At 39.1% G+C, this 17,138-nt stretch overlaps 1 protein-coding gene across 4 annotated transcripts in view; it reads right to left on the minus strand.

Annotated features, from left to right (window-relative positions):
• GPD2 (glycerol-3-phosphate dehydrogenase 2) overlaps positions 1-17,138 on the minus strand; it is a 143,517-nt gene that overhangs the window by 26,082 nt on the left and 100,297 nt on the right. For all 4 annotated transcript variants that reach the window (XM_080798928.1, XM_080798927.1, XM_080798926.1 and 1 more), the window contains exons 7-9: positions 8,950-9,114; positions 7,979-8,123; positions 674-867 (exon numbers count right to left, since the gene is read on the minus strand). In XM_080798928.1, coding sequence (XP_080655054.1) covers positions 674-867; positions 7,979-8,123; positions 8,950-9,114 — 504 coding nt within the window. The remainder of the gene's footprint in view (positions 1-673; positions 868-7,978; positions 8,124-8,949; positions 9,115-17,138) is intronic.

Raw genomic sequence — 17,138 nt, forward strand, 5'->3', positions numbered from 1 at the left:
CAAGGAAGGAAATACAGGATAATGTTGGAAAACTTCTGGCACTAGTCAGGTAAAAACTATTCGTTATATATGCACAGTGGAGAAAATACTACAACATCCAAACTAAAAGTATAGTACGCCCAGGTGAGCAGGGAAAAGACATCAACTTTGGCTTTTTCCATTTAAAAAAAAGCATACTTATCCTACTTAGCTAAATCCACTGCCAACACTCCACTTTTCATATGGTAAAGCTCACTAAGCTTCTTTGGTGATAGATGCCCATCCTTTCATTTCTTTGGTTAATTATTTCCTATGGATATCCTGTATCTGTGAATCAGATCTTCCTAAACTCTAGAAATTAAATCGTGATGCAAACATTTCATTCTCTCCTCGAGAGCACAAGTGTTGGAGTTCATGTTGGTTCATGTACAGCCCTTAGACACTATCAGGAAGGGCCAGTACAATTCTCTTCATGTGACTGCAGAGAGTACAGAGGATCAAAGGCAACTTCTTCCCATTGTGCTATAATTCGGGCCCCCTGAATCTTCCAGAAGAAGTGGTCAGTACAGAAGAGTTAGAGCCGGCCTGGTGTAAAGAGGAGTCAGACTGGGGATGCAGCAGTTACCAGTGAGAACTGGGCAGGGCTGGGAGGTATAGAAGAAGGAAAACAAACTCAGAGGAAGGCATCAGTTACCTTCCACGTCACAACTCAGGTAGTTTCGCACTTCATTCAAAATGAAATTGATATCTTCTTCCGAAGGAATGGGATGGTGTGTGACGTCAGTTGGCGTGTCAGTGGTGCCGGCTATAGTCATCTTTTGCCAGGGTAAGAAGAAGATAACTCGCCCATCACTGGTTGCTGGGTCAAGTAGTCCCATGCTCTCGGGGCTGATGTAAAAAGAAGGGTTATACATTTCTGAAATTAGTAGAAGTTTAGTCCTATATCTGCATTGTAAAAACTATTCACTAATTGTCATATAAGCAAACAAGAAACACGTGAACTATTACTTTTACTGCCAATGCTCTACCGTAGAAATTCCTAAAAGAAAAAAAATAATTTTTGTCACAAAAAAAGAATGGAGCTAGTGTGATAATAACATTCACAGCGGAACCAGCCTTCCCCATTTCAACAATGCAAGGTTAATTAAGAAAGTGGACTTTACCTTCCAATTGTTTGGTTTTTTAATGTTCCTTGGACCATTCACATCAGATAATGTCAGTGGGATAAATGTCTCTAATTCCTTTTATGATGGTCAATTAAGGAGAGCTCTTCAACCTTTTTTCAAGTCTATGAAAAGTATTTTCCTGGGACATTTGACATTTGGCACATCTTTCAGCATAAGGTCTCAGAAGTACATGAGAAAAGCCATGGTCTAAGTTTCTAGAAACTAAAATGTAATCAAAAAGTTCTTTACGTCTTTGTAACCTAGATGGACTTATACCACTTCACCAAATATGAGATTTCTCACTTTATTTCAATTCTACAGAAACCTCAAGAAGTACATCAATGAGAAAAGGGCTCATTTTATCCTACTACCTAAATAAGAATGTATCAGGACAAGGTCAAAAAGGAGAAGGGTATCTTAGCAATGACAGTCTTTAAACAGAAGTAAGAGCCTAAGGTATTATGCTATTAAATCAAGGTTCAAGGATGCCTCTTCGGACAGATTACATAAAATCTTCCAAAATATTAGTCAGTAATTTTCATTAAATGTATACTTAATATTCTCAAGCCAAAGCATAAAACATACTTGAAACAACAGACAACTATAAATACATATTAACAAACCCTGTTCAATTGTGTCAATAGATCAGTAGAAACTATTATTTTAATGCATTCATAACCATTCAAAGAAATTTGGAGAAGTTGATAAAGGGTGGGAGGAATCTTGACGTCTCATGCTTAGAGAGTCCCTGAAAAGCCTCAGTTACTGAATTCTCATAGCAAGCCAATGTTAACAGTATCTTCAGCTTCCATTAATGAAATTTCTTAAATAGAAAATGTAATTCCATTTGGTTTAAGTAAGTTTCAACAAGTCCCTCCTATACCCACAAATTTTAAAGGGCAAACAGTCAGCTTTTTATGTTTATCATTCCCTTGAAAAAAAAATTTTTTTTCTGAAAAAACTCCTTTTGATTCATTTGTGTAAGGAGGAGAGACTAACAACTGTTTAAAAACAAGCCAAAATAATTATTTCATGAAAAAGAAGTCTAGGAGCCCCGGCCAGCCCAGTTGGTAGAACACACGATTCTTGATGTTCGGATCATGACTTAAACCTCACGTTGGGCATACAGCTTACTTTAAAAAAGAATAAAAAATAAAAAAATAAAGATCCACAAAATAACTTGTTTTAAAAAAAAAGAATTGTATAATCAGCTTAGCTAATGCACCTTCTTTATGTAAACCACAAGGAGGAGGAGTCTTTCTTTGCAAAGACCCATCAGTTCCATGAAATGCTGCCATTTCCACACATCCTTTGTATAAAGAAACACTGTCTACAGCACACTTGAGAGACACCAAGAGAGTGGGCCACAGTTCTATGTAGCATATACAGAAAGCACCTCAGAAGTGTCAATCATTTAAGCTTTCAGCTAAGATCTCATCTTCACTCAGTTGTACTTAAAGAAAATAATTTACTTTCATTTTTATATGTTGAAAACGACAAGTAGAGAATATTTTATATGTTTTTTTGCTTTGTTTTTGTCCTAAGTCTCTCTTAAAAATCTTCAAAGAAACTAGTTAATTATGCATTTTGTAAGCAACTGATTTGATCCTGGGTTAATATACCCTTACATTAAATCAGTCACTTTGGGACTGGGAATTAACTCATTCAGAGTTTTCAATGTAATCAACAGTACCACGTTGAAAGAAAAGGAGAAATTCCATATCCTAATGTTTAAGGAGCCCACTATATGTTGGTGTGTGTATATATATATATATATATTTTTTTTAATTTATTTACTTGACAGACAGAGATCACAAGTAGGCAGAGAGGCAGGCAGAGAGAGAGGAGGAAGCAGGCTCCCTGCTGAGCAGAGAGCCCCATGTGGGGCTCGATTGCAGGACTCTGGGATCATGACCTGAGCTGAAGGCAGAGGCTTTAACCCACTGAGCCACCCAGGCGCCCCTATATTGGTATATTTTATGTAAGATCATTTTATGGACCAGATATCATACGATGTGCTTAAATAACCAATAAACGTGATAAACTTTAACATAAAATTGTAATAGTCATCCACCTAGATAAGAAATGCTATTAGAAAAGCACAACTACTGAATCCTTGAAAACCTTTCAGTGCAATAAAAGCAGTTTAAAGGGTGAAGGTGATGGTTACCAACACACACGTAACTGGAACCTGTAGAGAATCAACTGCTTAAGCAAAGACATATGTGTCAAACATAAAATTAACAGGCACAGAGGGAAGACAAAGCGCCTAAGGAATGGTATAAAATTTTAAGAATCCACTTGGAAATACCTTTCATCAGTTCTAAATTACCTAATTCATACTCTCCCTTTGGGAAAAAGTTTGTTTTCTTATGAAGGATTAATTCTGCAAGGTCAGGCTGAAGTTGGAAAGTGGCTATCAACGACAGTGAAAGTATGTACAGCCCAGGGAGACAGGTCTTTTTTCAATATGTATGATTCACTTGACATCAGGAGGCAAAGCTTGCTGCTAATTTATGTGTGTGTCTAGGATTAAACATAATGAACATTTTTCTCATGCAGACCACTGCCTTCCTGAAGTACCCTTATTTAAACTGAAATCAATTTATTGTTAACTACTTAGCAATCAGTGTTAGAGCTATCAGTATGCACACAGCAATATAAAAAAAAAAATTGGCCTCTTGCTAGAGGTAAAAGTCATCCATAGGTAGAAGGAGGAGATTATTATTTTCATGTATGTTAGTCATTTGTTGCGTTGTTGCTGCTTTTGAGAGAGCATCTAGCTACAACTCTGATGAAAATTACAGATTTGTTCTTAGTGTCAGCTAAAGAGTACCTTTAAAAATAAATGATTCCTGTTAGCTAGGTTTCTTGAAATTAAAATAATCCAAACAAGAAAGTTGCTACTGTGCACGTGTACGTTAGGGTCATAACAAGCTTAATAAATGACATGATGATACTCCCAAAACAGCCCAACAGAGCATACACATGGTCCTTGCTCTGTATTTTACCAGTCTACCCCCAACAAATCAGTGGCTACTGAACTCACTGCATTTCTAAACTGATCAGGTGTTAGTGGAAATGTTAGGCCTTAGGTCCCATTAGTCAGTTTATAGGGCTGCCCCAAGAGGCCTGACTCACCCCCTCCCCACCCTGAAGACCTAGTCAAACCCTTGAGCTATAATTGAGTGTGACTAATCGATGAGCCCAGAAAGGCATTTCAGTCTGACCCCACCCAAGAGAACGAGTTGATATGGAAAGCAAAACCATCCCTCTGGGATGCCTTAAGGTCAGTGCTAAAGAGGAAATAAACCCTTAAACCAGGCCATAATCCCAAATGGAGGGGCAACAGACCTCGAATGGGAAGTAGGCTGCAAACCACTCCTCTAAGGTTTCTGACAGGACGTATGGTGGTTAGAGGTCAAAGTGCTAAAAGTGGGGACTTTCATTTCTCCCAAAGTAGCATAAGATCCCTTACTGCATCTGAAGCAGGCCCAGCTGTCACTAACACTTTCATGATTCATGGAGAGGGGCCCTGAAGCTAATGACAAATTTGGGGGGATTATGAAAGGCATTCCATTTTGAAAATACTACATCCAGGTGGTACCTATTTATATTTCTTTGAAAACACCGACCTCCTCTGTTATTAACATGTTATGAAGTAGTGTGCGGAACTATCCGTGTAGTGTGACCTCTTTCACGTAAAATTTTTAAAAGGACAGACAGTTGTGCAAGTATAAACACACAATTCTACAGAAGGAATCATCAGGAAATGTTATGGATTACCAGAGAAGAACTGAAGTGAGGGAAAAGATAGGGAACCTGAGGAAGAAGAGAGACTCTCCCTCTTCATTGTGTATCTTTCTATTTTTCCACAATGATTACTTTTACTTATTCCCTTTTGTACACATGGGCTATCTGAGCACTAAAATGAAGAATCATATTTTGTTTTCATATTTTAACTTCTCTATGTTAGAAATATCCCTTACAGGTGTTACACTAAATTTTGACTTTAAAAAAACCAACAATCTCAATTTGGGCAAGTTAACACATTCAAAAATACTTACTGGTCATTATACGTGCCAGACACATCATGAAGAGTAGTCCATGAAATGGATACAAAATGATCAATCAGAGAAAGACAATTATCATATGATCTCTCTGATATGAGGAGTTAGAAAAACAGGACAGGGGATCATAGGGGAAGGAACTGAAAATGAAACAAGACAAAACCAGAGAGGGAAACAAACCATGAGACACTCTCAATCTCAGGAAACAAACTGAGGATTGCTGGAACAGGGGGCGGGGGGCGGGGAAGCTGGGTGATGGACCCTGGGGAGGGTATGTGCTATGGTGAGTGCTGTGAATTGTGTAAGACTGATGATTCACAGACCTATACCCCTGAAACAAATAATACATTATATGTTAATTAAAAAAATAATTGAAGGATCACTGTCAAAATGTATACAAATTAGGTACTATCATGAGACAAATAGCCAGAAGCTGAAAGAAGTAACTTGCCAAGGTCACGCAGTCAGCAAGAGGTAAAGTGATGAACAGCAAGTTCTATACTTCTGTACCAAGGTATCACCTTAATTTACCTTCTGTCTCCCCATTTTAATGATGGGTAAACTAAGGTTTACAGAATAAATTGGCCCGTTCCAACTGATGTCATTATTAAGTGGCAGAATTAACATAGGGGATAATAAGTCCTCTGATATCATGGGGCAATAGTGAAGAAAACATGAAATGTAATACCCAAGAGATTATATTGAATCTACTAAGATCCAAACAAATATGATAATGTGTGTGTCCATAGTTCAGGTATTATATCTATAGTCTAAAAGATATTTTAAAGAAACAAACCCCTCCAAAAAAACTTATAAACGAGCTGTCCTTGCATATTTTAATCCAATAGAAAATAAATGCATGCAATTATGAATGGAACTACAGTTGAAAATTTCCTATATACAAGAAACATTTGCATATTTCCATATATTTACTTCGGGGCACCTGGGTGGCTCAGTGGGTTAAAGCCTCTGCCTTCAGCTCAGGTCATGATCCCAGGGTCCTGGGATCGAGCCCCGCATGGGGCTCTCTGCTCAGCAGGGAGCCTGCTCCCCCCACTCTTTCTGCCTGCCTCTCTGCCTACTTGTCATCTCTCTCTCTTTCAAATAAATAAATAAAACCTTAAAAAAAAAAAAAGATTCTCTCCATATATTTACTTCTCTCCTTCTCATTTAATTAAACTCTGGCTAGCAGTTTTTAAAACTCTATTTAAAGTACTGCAGCACACATTTTTAGTATTGAGTCTGAAAACACCTTGCTTTCTTCAGTCCTAAGTGAAAACACTATTAATGATCTACTTATTACACATAGACATTTAGAAAATGAGAAAGAAATCTTGGAAGTTGGTGGATAAGAAATAGAGTTCCATATTTTTTTGGATAGAAGTATAATATTTTTCTAGATAGAAGTGTACAAATTAGGTGTATCTCTCCTCAGGAAAATTTAGTTACTGAAAAACTGATAATGAAGCAGCAGTATCACAGAACATAGCAGGATGGCATTCCAGGAGAACATGGATGTTAAACAAAATATAGATTCTGTACATCCATTTTATCTAATATTAAAGGATTTATATAACCTTTATGGAAGACTACAAAAATACGGAAGAGATAACTCTCATCCTACCCACATTACCTAGAAATTAGCACCTTTAACTGTTGCCCTAAAGAGAATCCCCTTTAGTATTTCTATATACCAATACAGTTTAGATCATACAACACATAAAATCTTGTATCCTTCACTTTAATATTGTTAGTGTTTTCTAACATCATTAGTGTTTTCCTGAAACATTAAAGTTGCTTATCATTTTAATAGTTGTATAGTATTCCCTTGTACAGCTATGCCATAATTTACTTATCCATTCTATTAAGGTTAGGAATGGAAGCAGTTTCTAATATTTCTCGACAGCAAAGAGTATCATAATGGATAGCTGGAGCATAGATTATTACTCCATACAAAATTGCTAGTTTGCCTATTAGACTGACTACATACGGAGATAAAAATAGTACACATGTTCCATACTCCTGGCATGGTCACATGAGTTTTTTCCACAGAAGTCTTGACAGGTACATTAGAGCTAATCATTACTAATTTCTTAACTAAAATCACCTAAATGTTTCTTTTTTAATTTGTTAAATTTTTCCAAAATATGTAAACACAGAACAGTTTAATGTGCCCATCACTCAACTTAAGTGATTTTCAATTAATAGCTATTTTTGTCCCATCTCTATCCTTACCCATTTTTCCACTAGCAATTATCTCTGTTAATATGCAGATTAGGAATGATATCCAATTTTTACTTGCTGTAATATTTTTCGAAATACATTTTAAAAGCGATAAACATACACATATCTGTGCGGTCCTCATTTTCAGATTCTCCATAAGCAAATCTGAGCATTTTCCGAAACTAATTTGTTGATATTTTAATTAAAATATGCCCTTCATGGAAATTTTTAGCAAAGTCACCTTTAGTACTTTAAAATTCAAAAATACTAACGCTCGATCTCTAAAGGTAAGTACAGCGAAGGAAGTACAAAAACAGGTCCCAAATCATTAACCCCAAGAAATGGGTCTTAGTGCAAGAGCTAAGAAATTCCCATGTCTGGATTGTATTTTGTGTTTTGGGAGAGTTCCTTCGCTTATTTCTCCTCATTTTGAACAGCAAGCTAGACCATCTCCTATTAAGAGAAGTGTGCTGGAAGACTAAATACAGACGATTTCCCGCAGTCCCCACTCTGGCCGCGGCGCCCAGGGCATCCAGCTACCTGTAATAACCAGGCATCACGATGTGGACACCCGCGCTCGGCTGGCAGATTGCCGTGGCGTTCTTATCATCCATTTTGCGCACAGTGTCTGTGAAAGGTCCCGTAGCATTGATAACACATTTGGCTCTCACATCAAATTCCTGCCCTGTGAAAGAAAGCAGCATCGATCACATGCCCCATTTATTTCTCTGCTCACTGATGCTTTGGGTTATTAATTCACCTATAAACTTAACCTATGGCGAAGTATATTGTATACCACACTAAGTGACACTAGCAGAGGAGTTACTGAAAAGCCACACAAAGCCTTGCATCCGAGGAAATTTACCCAAACAAGAGCAAGCTGAAGAAAGGGCACACCACCTTTTCACCTCAGTCCTGTCTAGTTTGCGAAGTGCCCAGCATCTGTGGGCCAAACATGAAGAAAGTGGGATAAGTAATTAAGCGGCTTTCTCCTTAAAACTCCTATGTGGAAACAGCGTTAACATGAGCTGACATACATCTCAGTGCTGGTTCTTCTGTTCAAGGGAACGAGGTAATTTTGAAACCCTGACTCCATGGCCGTAGAATCAGGACAAGGATGAAAATCTAACCAAAGTGAAAGTGATTGACTCTAACGATGTAGAAATGCACCTCCTGTGTCACTTACTTTGAAACTTGGCGCATTTATTTAATTTTATTAATAACATGTTTTTGTAAAGCAAATGGAATGCATTCATAGCTGTGGGAATTTTGTGGGCCTTTATTATTATCATTATCATTATTATTATTTAACACAAAGGGGAAAAATTGCCAAGTACCACAAGGGAAAATTTTCATGTTAAACCAGTCATTGTTGACAATAAGGAATATAATTAATAGGACTCTGAAATGTGGCTTAAATAAAAGAGAAGTGACAGAAAAATTATAATTCAGTCCTTACACTGGCAAGGCAAGACGCTAAGAAATCCCACCCTGCTCCAGCCTCGGCGTACCTGTGAGCACGTCCTTGCACCGCGCGCCGCTCACTCGCTCCTTCCCCGTGTGGGGGTCTGTCTTCTTGAGCAAGCTCACTACCTCCATGTAATTGGCTGTGGCAGCCCCATACCTGGCAGCAGTGAGGGCAATGGCAAGGTTCATCCGAGCGTCGTTGTGTTGTCCTGCAGCAGGGGAAAGCATCAGAGGAGGGACAGGAGTCACCTCGAGCCACAGACTGGTGGTACAGAAGTGTGTCACAACAGATATGTCACGTCGGTCCCTGTCACCCGGAATATATGTGATGGCTGGTTGGCTCTGTGGGGCATGGTTTAAAACTAGTGGCCATTCTCGGTCCGGCATTTACCCGCCCCGTCACCAAGTGCACTTTGTGTCCCGCAAAAAGGGCAAAAAAAATATATAGATATAGATATAGATATATCCCTTTCCTCCAAGAGCTCACATCGGTTATCTGAAAATGAAGAAATAAGTAATTATTCTCGCAGTTTGGGAACATATGTATATGTCAGACTTTTCCCAATACAGACAACCCGTATGCACGCAAGTGAAGCAATTCAAACCCTCAGAATATCTGACACCCCAACTGGTGTTGATTAACAATCTCTAGGAGTATGTGCTCTATCTAATATTCAAAATCAAGAGCTTAATCTTCCATAGACAGTCTCTCAGTATTCTACAAAAGGATTTTTCTTGGTTTGACTTTGATCAGAGCTCCTGAAAATGTAACATTTTTTTTTTAATCACACATAAAAGGTAAGAAATTAAGCAGGGCAAAAATTTAATTACAGAACAATTCCAACCTGTATTGTTAAAGATTTATTGCTGAAAAATCCTAGTTAAAGAAAACTAAGGGGGAGGGGAGGGGGGGAAGATGATTAATCACTTTAAAATACTGGCATCACGAGAGACGTTTTCTATTTATTATTGCCAGTGGAGTTCACGCTGACCAGGAAGAATTACTCTACATTGCAGAGGCCAGGTTCTCTGTGCCCTGAATAATTAATTACCCAGGGCTAGATGTATTGAATCAGGGTTCAAATTCCCACACACTGGGATCAGTTCTATCAAGATAATACTGATAAAGGGATGAATTTGTAATGGATATTGTTGTTGATTTATGTTGCCAGCATACCAAACATTTAGTATAAATGGTTTATGTAAAGTTTCTTCCTTGTGATTCAGTCTGTGCAGGGCCAGAAGCCCTACATAGGTAATCTGCTCCAGCTAAAAGGGCAAAGTTATAAAGAGAGAATCAATGACCGAAGATTCTGCCACCCCTCCCCACAAACGTCTTATTCCTAAACTGCTGAACTATTACATCAGCCAAGAATCTTTCCCTCTACTTTAAATCCTCTAGCAGTGGAGAACATACATCGAACTTTGAATGCAGAATAAGGGGTTATTTTATCCAGAAATTAATAGGATGGAAGTAGGGGGAGAAAGGAACAAGAGCAGGCGTAGCTAAAGGGTAAGTGGGAAGAAAAGACGGGCAGCATTTGGATCAATTTCAACTCAGCATGACCCTCAAGTTGCCATTAAAATAGTCAGCAGATATATTTAAAGTTAAGTCTAAGAAACCAAATTCTATTAATGGAGGGCTCATTTAAAATTGGAAGATGTCCTATCAAGTTAGAGGCATGCAAACAAACCAAAGAAACTAAATAAGAATTCCATTATAGATCTTCTTTCTAAACTACGGAGATTACGCACCTAAACCAAAGAGAGTAGCCATCCTGTCCAATCCTTCTACTAGATTTATGTACATAACGATGAAACGCCCTATGGGTGGTACAAGAAATCCAAGTCATGTCGTTATGGTAGGAAAACTCACACTCCACCAGGTGGCCTTGATTTACACACAGGACGAGTCTCCACCTGTAAATTAACTATTTTAAATCCTATATGAAGTCACTGTTCAGAGGAACCAGGCAGAAATCCCATTTGTTTGTTTGTTTGTTTGTTTTAAAGATTTTATTTATTTATTTGACAGAGAGAGAGAGAGAGAAATCATAAGTAGGCAGAGAGGCAGGCAGAGAGAGAAGGGAAGCAGGCTCCCCGCTGAGCAGAGAGCCCGATGCGGGGCTCAATCCCAGGACCCTGAGATCATGACCTGAGCCGAAGGCAGAGGCTTAACCCACTGAGCCACCCAGGCGCCCCAGAAATCCCATTTGTTAACTGACAGATTATTCTGTAAAGTGGTATATCTAGTACACAGTTATCTAGTAATAAAACTCGAATCTTTGAAAATCCAAAGTCTCTCTTTTATAACTTTTTCAAAATATAAAATCTCAATAGAACAGCACTGCTATACTGTATCAAGCTCTGTTGCTTCTATACTAAGAAATACTCCCCACCATTAGCTCCAAATCCCGATACTTTTTAAGGTAAACAAGAGCGACCTCAGTTAAAAGTGTGAGAAGGAAAGAAGTTTCTTTGGTCCTTATTTTCCATTCATTTTCCATGCCCGCCCTACTTCCCGGCAGCCCTGCCGTGTCACTTACTTAACGAACAAAGGTCTTCACGCCACAATCCTCACCTGTCCCAAGTCTCCCATTGCCATTACTCTCACTATCCAGGCTTGTCAAATTTTTGCAATTCCCTCAACATTCCTGCCATTTCACACCTTCTTGCCTTTGTCCCCCCTAATACTTCTCCAGCTGCAATAATATTCTAGAAGCTGAGACAACTCCTATCCATCCCTCACGATCTGGCTCAAATAACTCCCCTCGAACTCCTGCCTTCCCTGAGTCCCTCCGAGGCAAAGTTTTCCTCCCTTCTTCAGAGCCAGTATTATATCTTGTATCTACTTTTTTTTTTTTTTTTACAGGCTTTAAGATATTATATTTACCCGTGTATCCATCAACTTAAAAAATAAGAAGTCTGGATGATGACTGAAGCTCTGAGACAAACACAGGGAGCACAGCGGTCTCTGAACTCACCTGTCCAATACCATCGCCGTAGGATTTCCCACCTCCTCATCCCAGTCATGGGAAGGCAGGAAGCCTTTCTTGCTCAGCTTTTGTTTTGGTTTTCCCTTGCTAATACCAGGCACAGGCAGGGAGTACATGTTAAGTTTAGCCAAATTCCATTTAGTGAATTAAATAAACAGGGGTACTTTTAGTCTCAGATTTACAGACTTGGAAATTTATATCAATTTTATATAAATTCATAAATTTTTACAGTCTTACCTCTAACTATGAAATGTTTTGTCTCAAATTAAAGACATTTCCGTTAGTCGGTGGCAAGAAATTTGAGGGAAGCAGGAAACCTCAGAGAGGTGGAAAATCTGAACGTAAACCCAAACTAGCCCTCATATTTAAGCTGAAGCATGTGGGACAGGGGGAGAAATGATTATGAATGATTCCCTCAAGACTCATCCTATTTCCCCTTTTCTGCAGGGGGGGTGCAGACACAGCTATGGTAAGTTCTTAAAAATTGAGGAGTAAGTATTCTGACTTTCCTCTGGGCCCAGGAGCTTACACCTCCACCTCAAAAGTCGCCTTCCTTGCAGACATTCAGCTTAATTCATTTACCTCCTCGGATTCATGATAGACATCCTCCCCTATCCAATTTAAATTCACCCTTTACCCTGAGACACCCAGATGCTCTCAGTGTATGCTTCCCAGGAGAAATGGTAAATTTTCACTATTCTTAACTAAATTCCCCTCCAACCCCCTTTACTGACATTTTGAAAGGTATCTATGTGCCTCCTGTAATTTTATGTCTGGAGAAAAGAAGTTTTTGACAACATTGCATGTCATTGGAATGTGATACAATAATTTCAACTCACCACCCCCCACCCACCCAATTGATCTGCTTATTAAGTTTGGATTTTCCAATCCGTTTCCTGAGAGCCAGGCAACATGATACTAGTCACTGATCAGTGAATAGCATAGCTTTACATTGGCACTTACACAAGGACCCAGACGGGGACTGTGAAAATCTGTTTCCTACTCTATTCTCCTTTTGCACTTGAAATCTCACATATGTGCACATATTGAACTTACAACTCGTACAAGAGGAAGCACATGAGAGGTGGAACTATAACTGTTTTCCCTTGTTTAGAAAAGCACAATATTAAATCAACCTACCCAAAAGAATGAAGGTCAGTGCTGGCGGAGAAGGATTTTGTCTTAATTCTCAGTGGCCGTGCGTATAGGATAGTGAGAGATACTTACTACGCAAAAAAATATTTCAGAATGTCACCATTTAAAAGATCGGCCTCAAATGTAAATATTTTGGAGACATAGCAGTATTGCTCTCCTCAGAGGGTTTCAAAGTTTGGCAAACTAAGTTAACATGCAAAACCGCTGAAAAAAAAGAGAGAGAATCCCTGAATGTGGAAAGGATGTGAAGAATGAGTAAATATGAAAAAACCCTCAATAACGTATTCCCTGGCATTTTCCTGGTCCTTCAGAGCTAAAATCGTACCATGCTCTTAAATTCTACCTACAGTCTTCTTTTCATATGGGGTACTTTTAAAATGGGCATTTACAGGGCACAGACATAACTATGCATCCAGCAATCTGTATAGAAAGACTACAGATTAAAAAAAAAAATCATTCTTAATTAAAATAACACTTGCCCATAACTTCAGCATCAATAAAAACTGCCTGGCCTGGGTCTCTTGGAATCACATGACTCTTGCTGAGGTAGGGCGGGGTGGGGGAGGGGGGAGGATGCTTGAAAGAAAGAACACTTCCCTAAAGCTCTAATCCCATTCCAGCAAAATCCACAGGGCAGGCTTCATTGTCTCAGACTGACAGTGTCACAATGACCTCTTGGGCAGCTTCTCCTTAGCAGTCTGGCAAAGATAATTCAAAGGCTAACCTACTAAACTCGAGCTGATTTAATATAATCATTATACTTAAAATTTCCCTTTCTGATGGCAAGACTGCAAGTAGAAGCAGAGTACAAAAGGGGTGTGTGTGTGTGTGTGTGTGTGTGTGTGTGTAAGGGTTTTACAAAACCTGTTTTAAGTTCATAGGATGAATAAAGTTGAAAAGGAAGACTCAAAATGAAAATATACTTTTCCCAGTAAATTGTGACAATAATGCAATTTCCAAAAGTAAATTATTTAGAAAAGTGATGATTTGTGTGGGGAGTGGCAGGGATCAGGGAGACTCAGGGAACAGTTTAGGAAAGATGTACCTTACCAGATACTGTGGAGAATGGCTCTGGTCTTGGCAGACCTGGGTCACATGAGTTGGGGTACGCCCCTGGGCTTCAGTGTCCTATGCAAGGAGAGGAGCTAGGTGGCATCTCTGAAATTCTATAATGCATGTAATGGCTACTCCTCAATAGCTATCTATCCCTTTTAAGATCTCATTTCAACGTATTCCTCATTTCTGGTTTCCCTCACTTTGGCCAAGCATGTCTGAAAAGAAAACGGGCATTAACAAAAACCAAAAGACAGGTGCTTTATAAAGTAAATCATAAAAACAAAATCGGAAATCATAGTCTTCCATTAGTTCTAGAATTATAGCAAAATCTTGATTTGATTGGCTTTTGTGGTTATATCCAGGAGACAGCCAAAAATGTCCCAGTTCTTCACACCTCGCTATTACCAAGCCATTTGCCATAAATCTTGAGTGTCCTCTCCCACTCTGACTCTGGACTCAGCCACATGAAAAGTGTTTTGGCCAATGGAATATTAGTCGTGTGATTTTAAAAAGCACGTTCTGCCAAGGCCATCACAAGGACATACCCAGGTTAGCCTGCTGGTTCCAAGAAGCCGATGAGAGGCGTGTGGCAAGTTGCCCTACTCATCCCAGCCACGGCCATTCTGCATCAGCTGACAGTCAACACCTCCAAACATGAGTGCAAGCTCAGGGGAAACTAGAAGAATCCCGGCGTTAACCGCAGACAAGATATCGAGAACCACCTAGATGACCACTCCAATGCATGAGCAATGAAGCCTAATTGTTTTTATGTTCCTTGGGTTTTATGGTTGGTTGTTATGTGGAATTTTGGCAAAAGATAACTTACACAGGCAGTGTTCCCAACTTTCTAATAAAGTTAGTCCTTACTTAAAAATAGGTTCTATCTTCAAGACTGCCTTCTAAGACGATGATTTAGAAGACAGTTCAATTTCCTAGAGAAATGGTATAAAATAAATGATGGTGAGATGATTAGTCTGTGCCACAGAGCTATTTAGAGCATAGGATACCTGAATAAGGACATTGGTGATTCTGACAGTCTGGATGCCCATGACCTCCTCACACTGACCCTTAATCTCCAGACTGACCCTAGTGCCATCTTCAAATGAAACGCTATTCTTCATACCTCTGACTTTTGCTTCATGGTGTCTCTACTCCATGAGACATCCTATCCTGTATGGTAGACTACTCAACTTTTCATCTTTCCTTCATGAAACCTTCCCTGACGCCTCTCAGACACAATAGCCTTCCCCGCTCTGTGTGTCCATGACACTGCAAACATACCTATTACACCACAAACTATTTTCTGAATACCTTCATTCAATACTAATGCATTTATCAAGCGAATATGTACTAAATGCTTTTAACGTGTCAGAAATTGTGCTAGAAACTAGGTTTACAACAGATGCCTAAATAGACGTCATTCCAGGTCTAGGAAACCTTGATTCTAATAATATGTTCCTAAAAGAACAGAGTACATCTTACTCAATTTCGCTTTCCCAGTACCTACCCATAGCACCTGCTACCTGGTAGATATTCAAAAATTTGTTGAGTGAATAAATGAGTATATGTGCATGATTATAGAACATAATCACAGGTTAGAGACTGCTCAAATGAGGGAAATGGGCTCAAGGCTAAGAGAGTCTAGGACCAGACGCCAACCACTCAACTCTACCCTCCCTGTAGCTGCGGTCTCCACTGAACCAAGGAACTTTGTCTCTCTACCTAGCTACCCAGCACACAATGGAAAAGGATGTCTTCTATCACACAATCTTTGGTGAAAACCCGAGGAAAAGGAGGAAGCCAGTGATGATGTAAAAGCAAGCGAGGGCCTGATGTATGATCAGGACAGCAGGTGGCAAATCGTTTTAACAAATTCTGAGTACACATTGGGAACCAGGCATGACGGTAGGCCTAGGGCTCTACTAAATAGGAAGAACAGGATTGCCCTAGTCTTTGCTCTATGGAACCACAGTCTAATGGGAAGACAGATAAAAACAACTAAAATCAACTAATAAGACAATTAGAAATTGCAATGATGGCAATAGAGGGAAAAATCGGGGCCAGGGAGAGCAACTCCCTGGGGCAGGGGTTATATTGTAGACAGGGTAGTTAGGAAAGGCAGCCCAGATTAGCAAGAAGTAGAGAAAACGCAGAGAAGGCAATTAGCCCTAACAGCAAGACCACCAACTATAAAGTTTAATCACTGCTAATTTGCAATTATATCCAAAGCTTATATGAAGCATAAACTACCAGAAATGTGACATGGCATTAGCACAGCCCCATTTCATTAAATAGGGCCCGTAAAGTAACATTTTTTCATTTGTACTTTATCCACCTATGTTTTATACATACTTATCAGGAATTAAGTTTAAAACTCTTCCTGGTTTGATGCATATTTTTGCAGAAAATATCTTCTAGTATAGACTAGAGAAACTCAAAAGAAAAGCATCATATTCGAAGTTTATGAATTGGAATAATTTGCTGTCACTTATCCATACTACCGTTCTCAGGAAGGGACACCTGTTAGCACAGAGCATGTAATCATTTTTATTATTAAATACAAAGGTACAATTAAATACAGGCACAGGATGTGACCTGCATCATAATTCTACCCAGCCTTTCTCTTCACAATATCCTTTTCATTATCGTGGGCCTTTTGTTCCTTCTTGTTTCTTTTGTCTCACCCTAAGTTCTTGAACGAGCTATTTACAATCTGAATAATTAGCAATCAGTGTGGATCTGTGGTCTTTGGCCCCCTGTAAACGAAACATTGTGAGGCACCTTAACATGACATATTTAAGTACAGAAAGTTTCTATACCCTCAGGACTTTCCTTTCTTGAGAAAACTTTTAAATGAATCTAATGAAGAGTAAGTTTTCTGCTTTCCAGATACTTAGGAATCTAGCTCGAGTTGAACAAAAATAAAGCCCTATTTCAACCATAAACAGGAGGCTCTGGGAATTCATCAGTTCCACCTGTGCAAAAATGCTCTATCCATCACTGCACGGTGAAGACCCCTCCCCAGG

Source organism: Martes martes (genome assembly GCF_963455335.1).
Source record: "Martes martes genome assembly, chromosome: 3".
Taxonomy (NCBI): Eukaryota; Metazoa; Chordata; class Mammalia; order Carnivora; family Mustelidae; genus Martes; species Martes martes.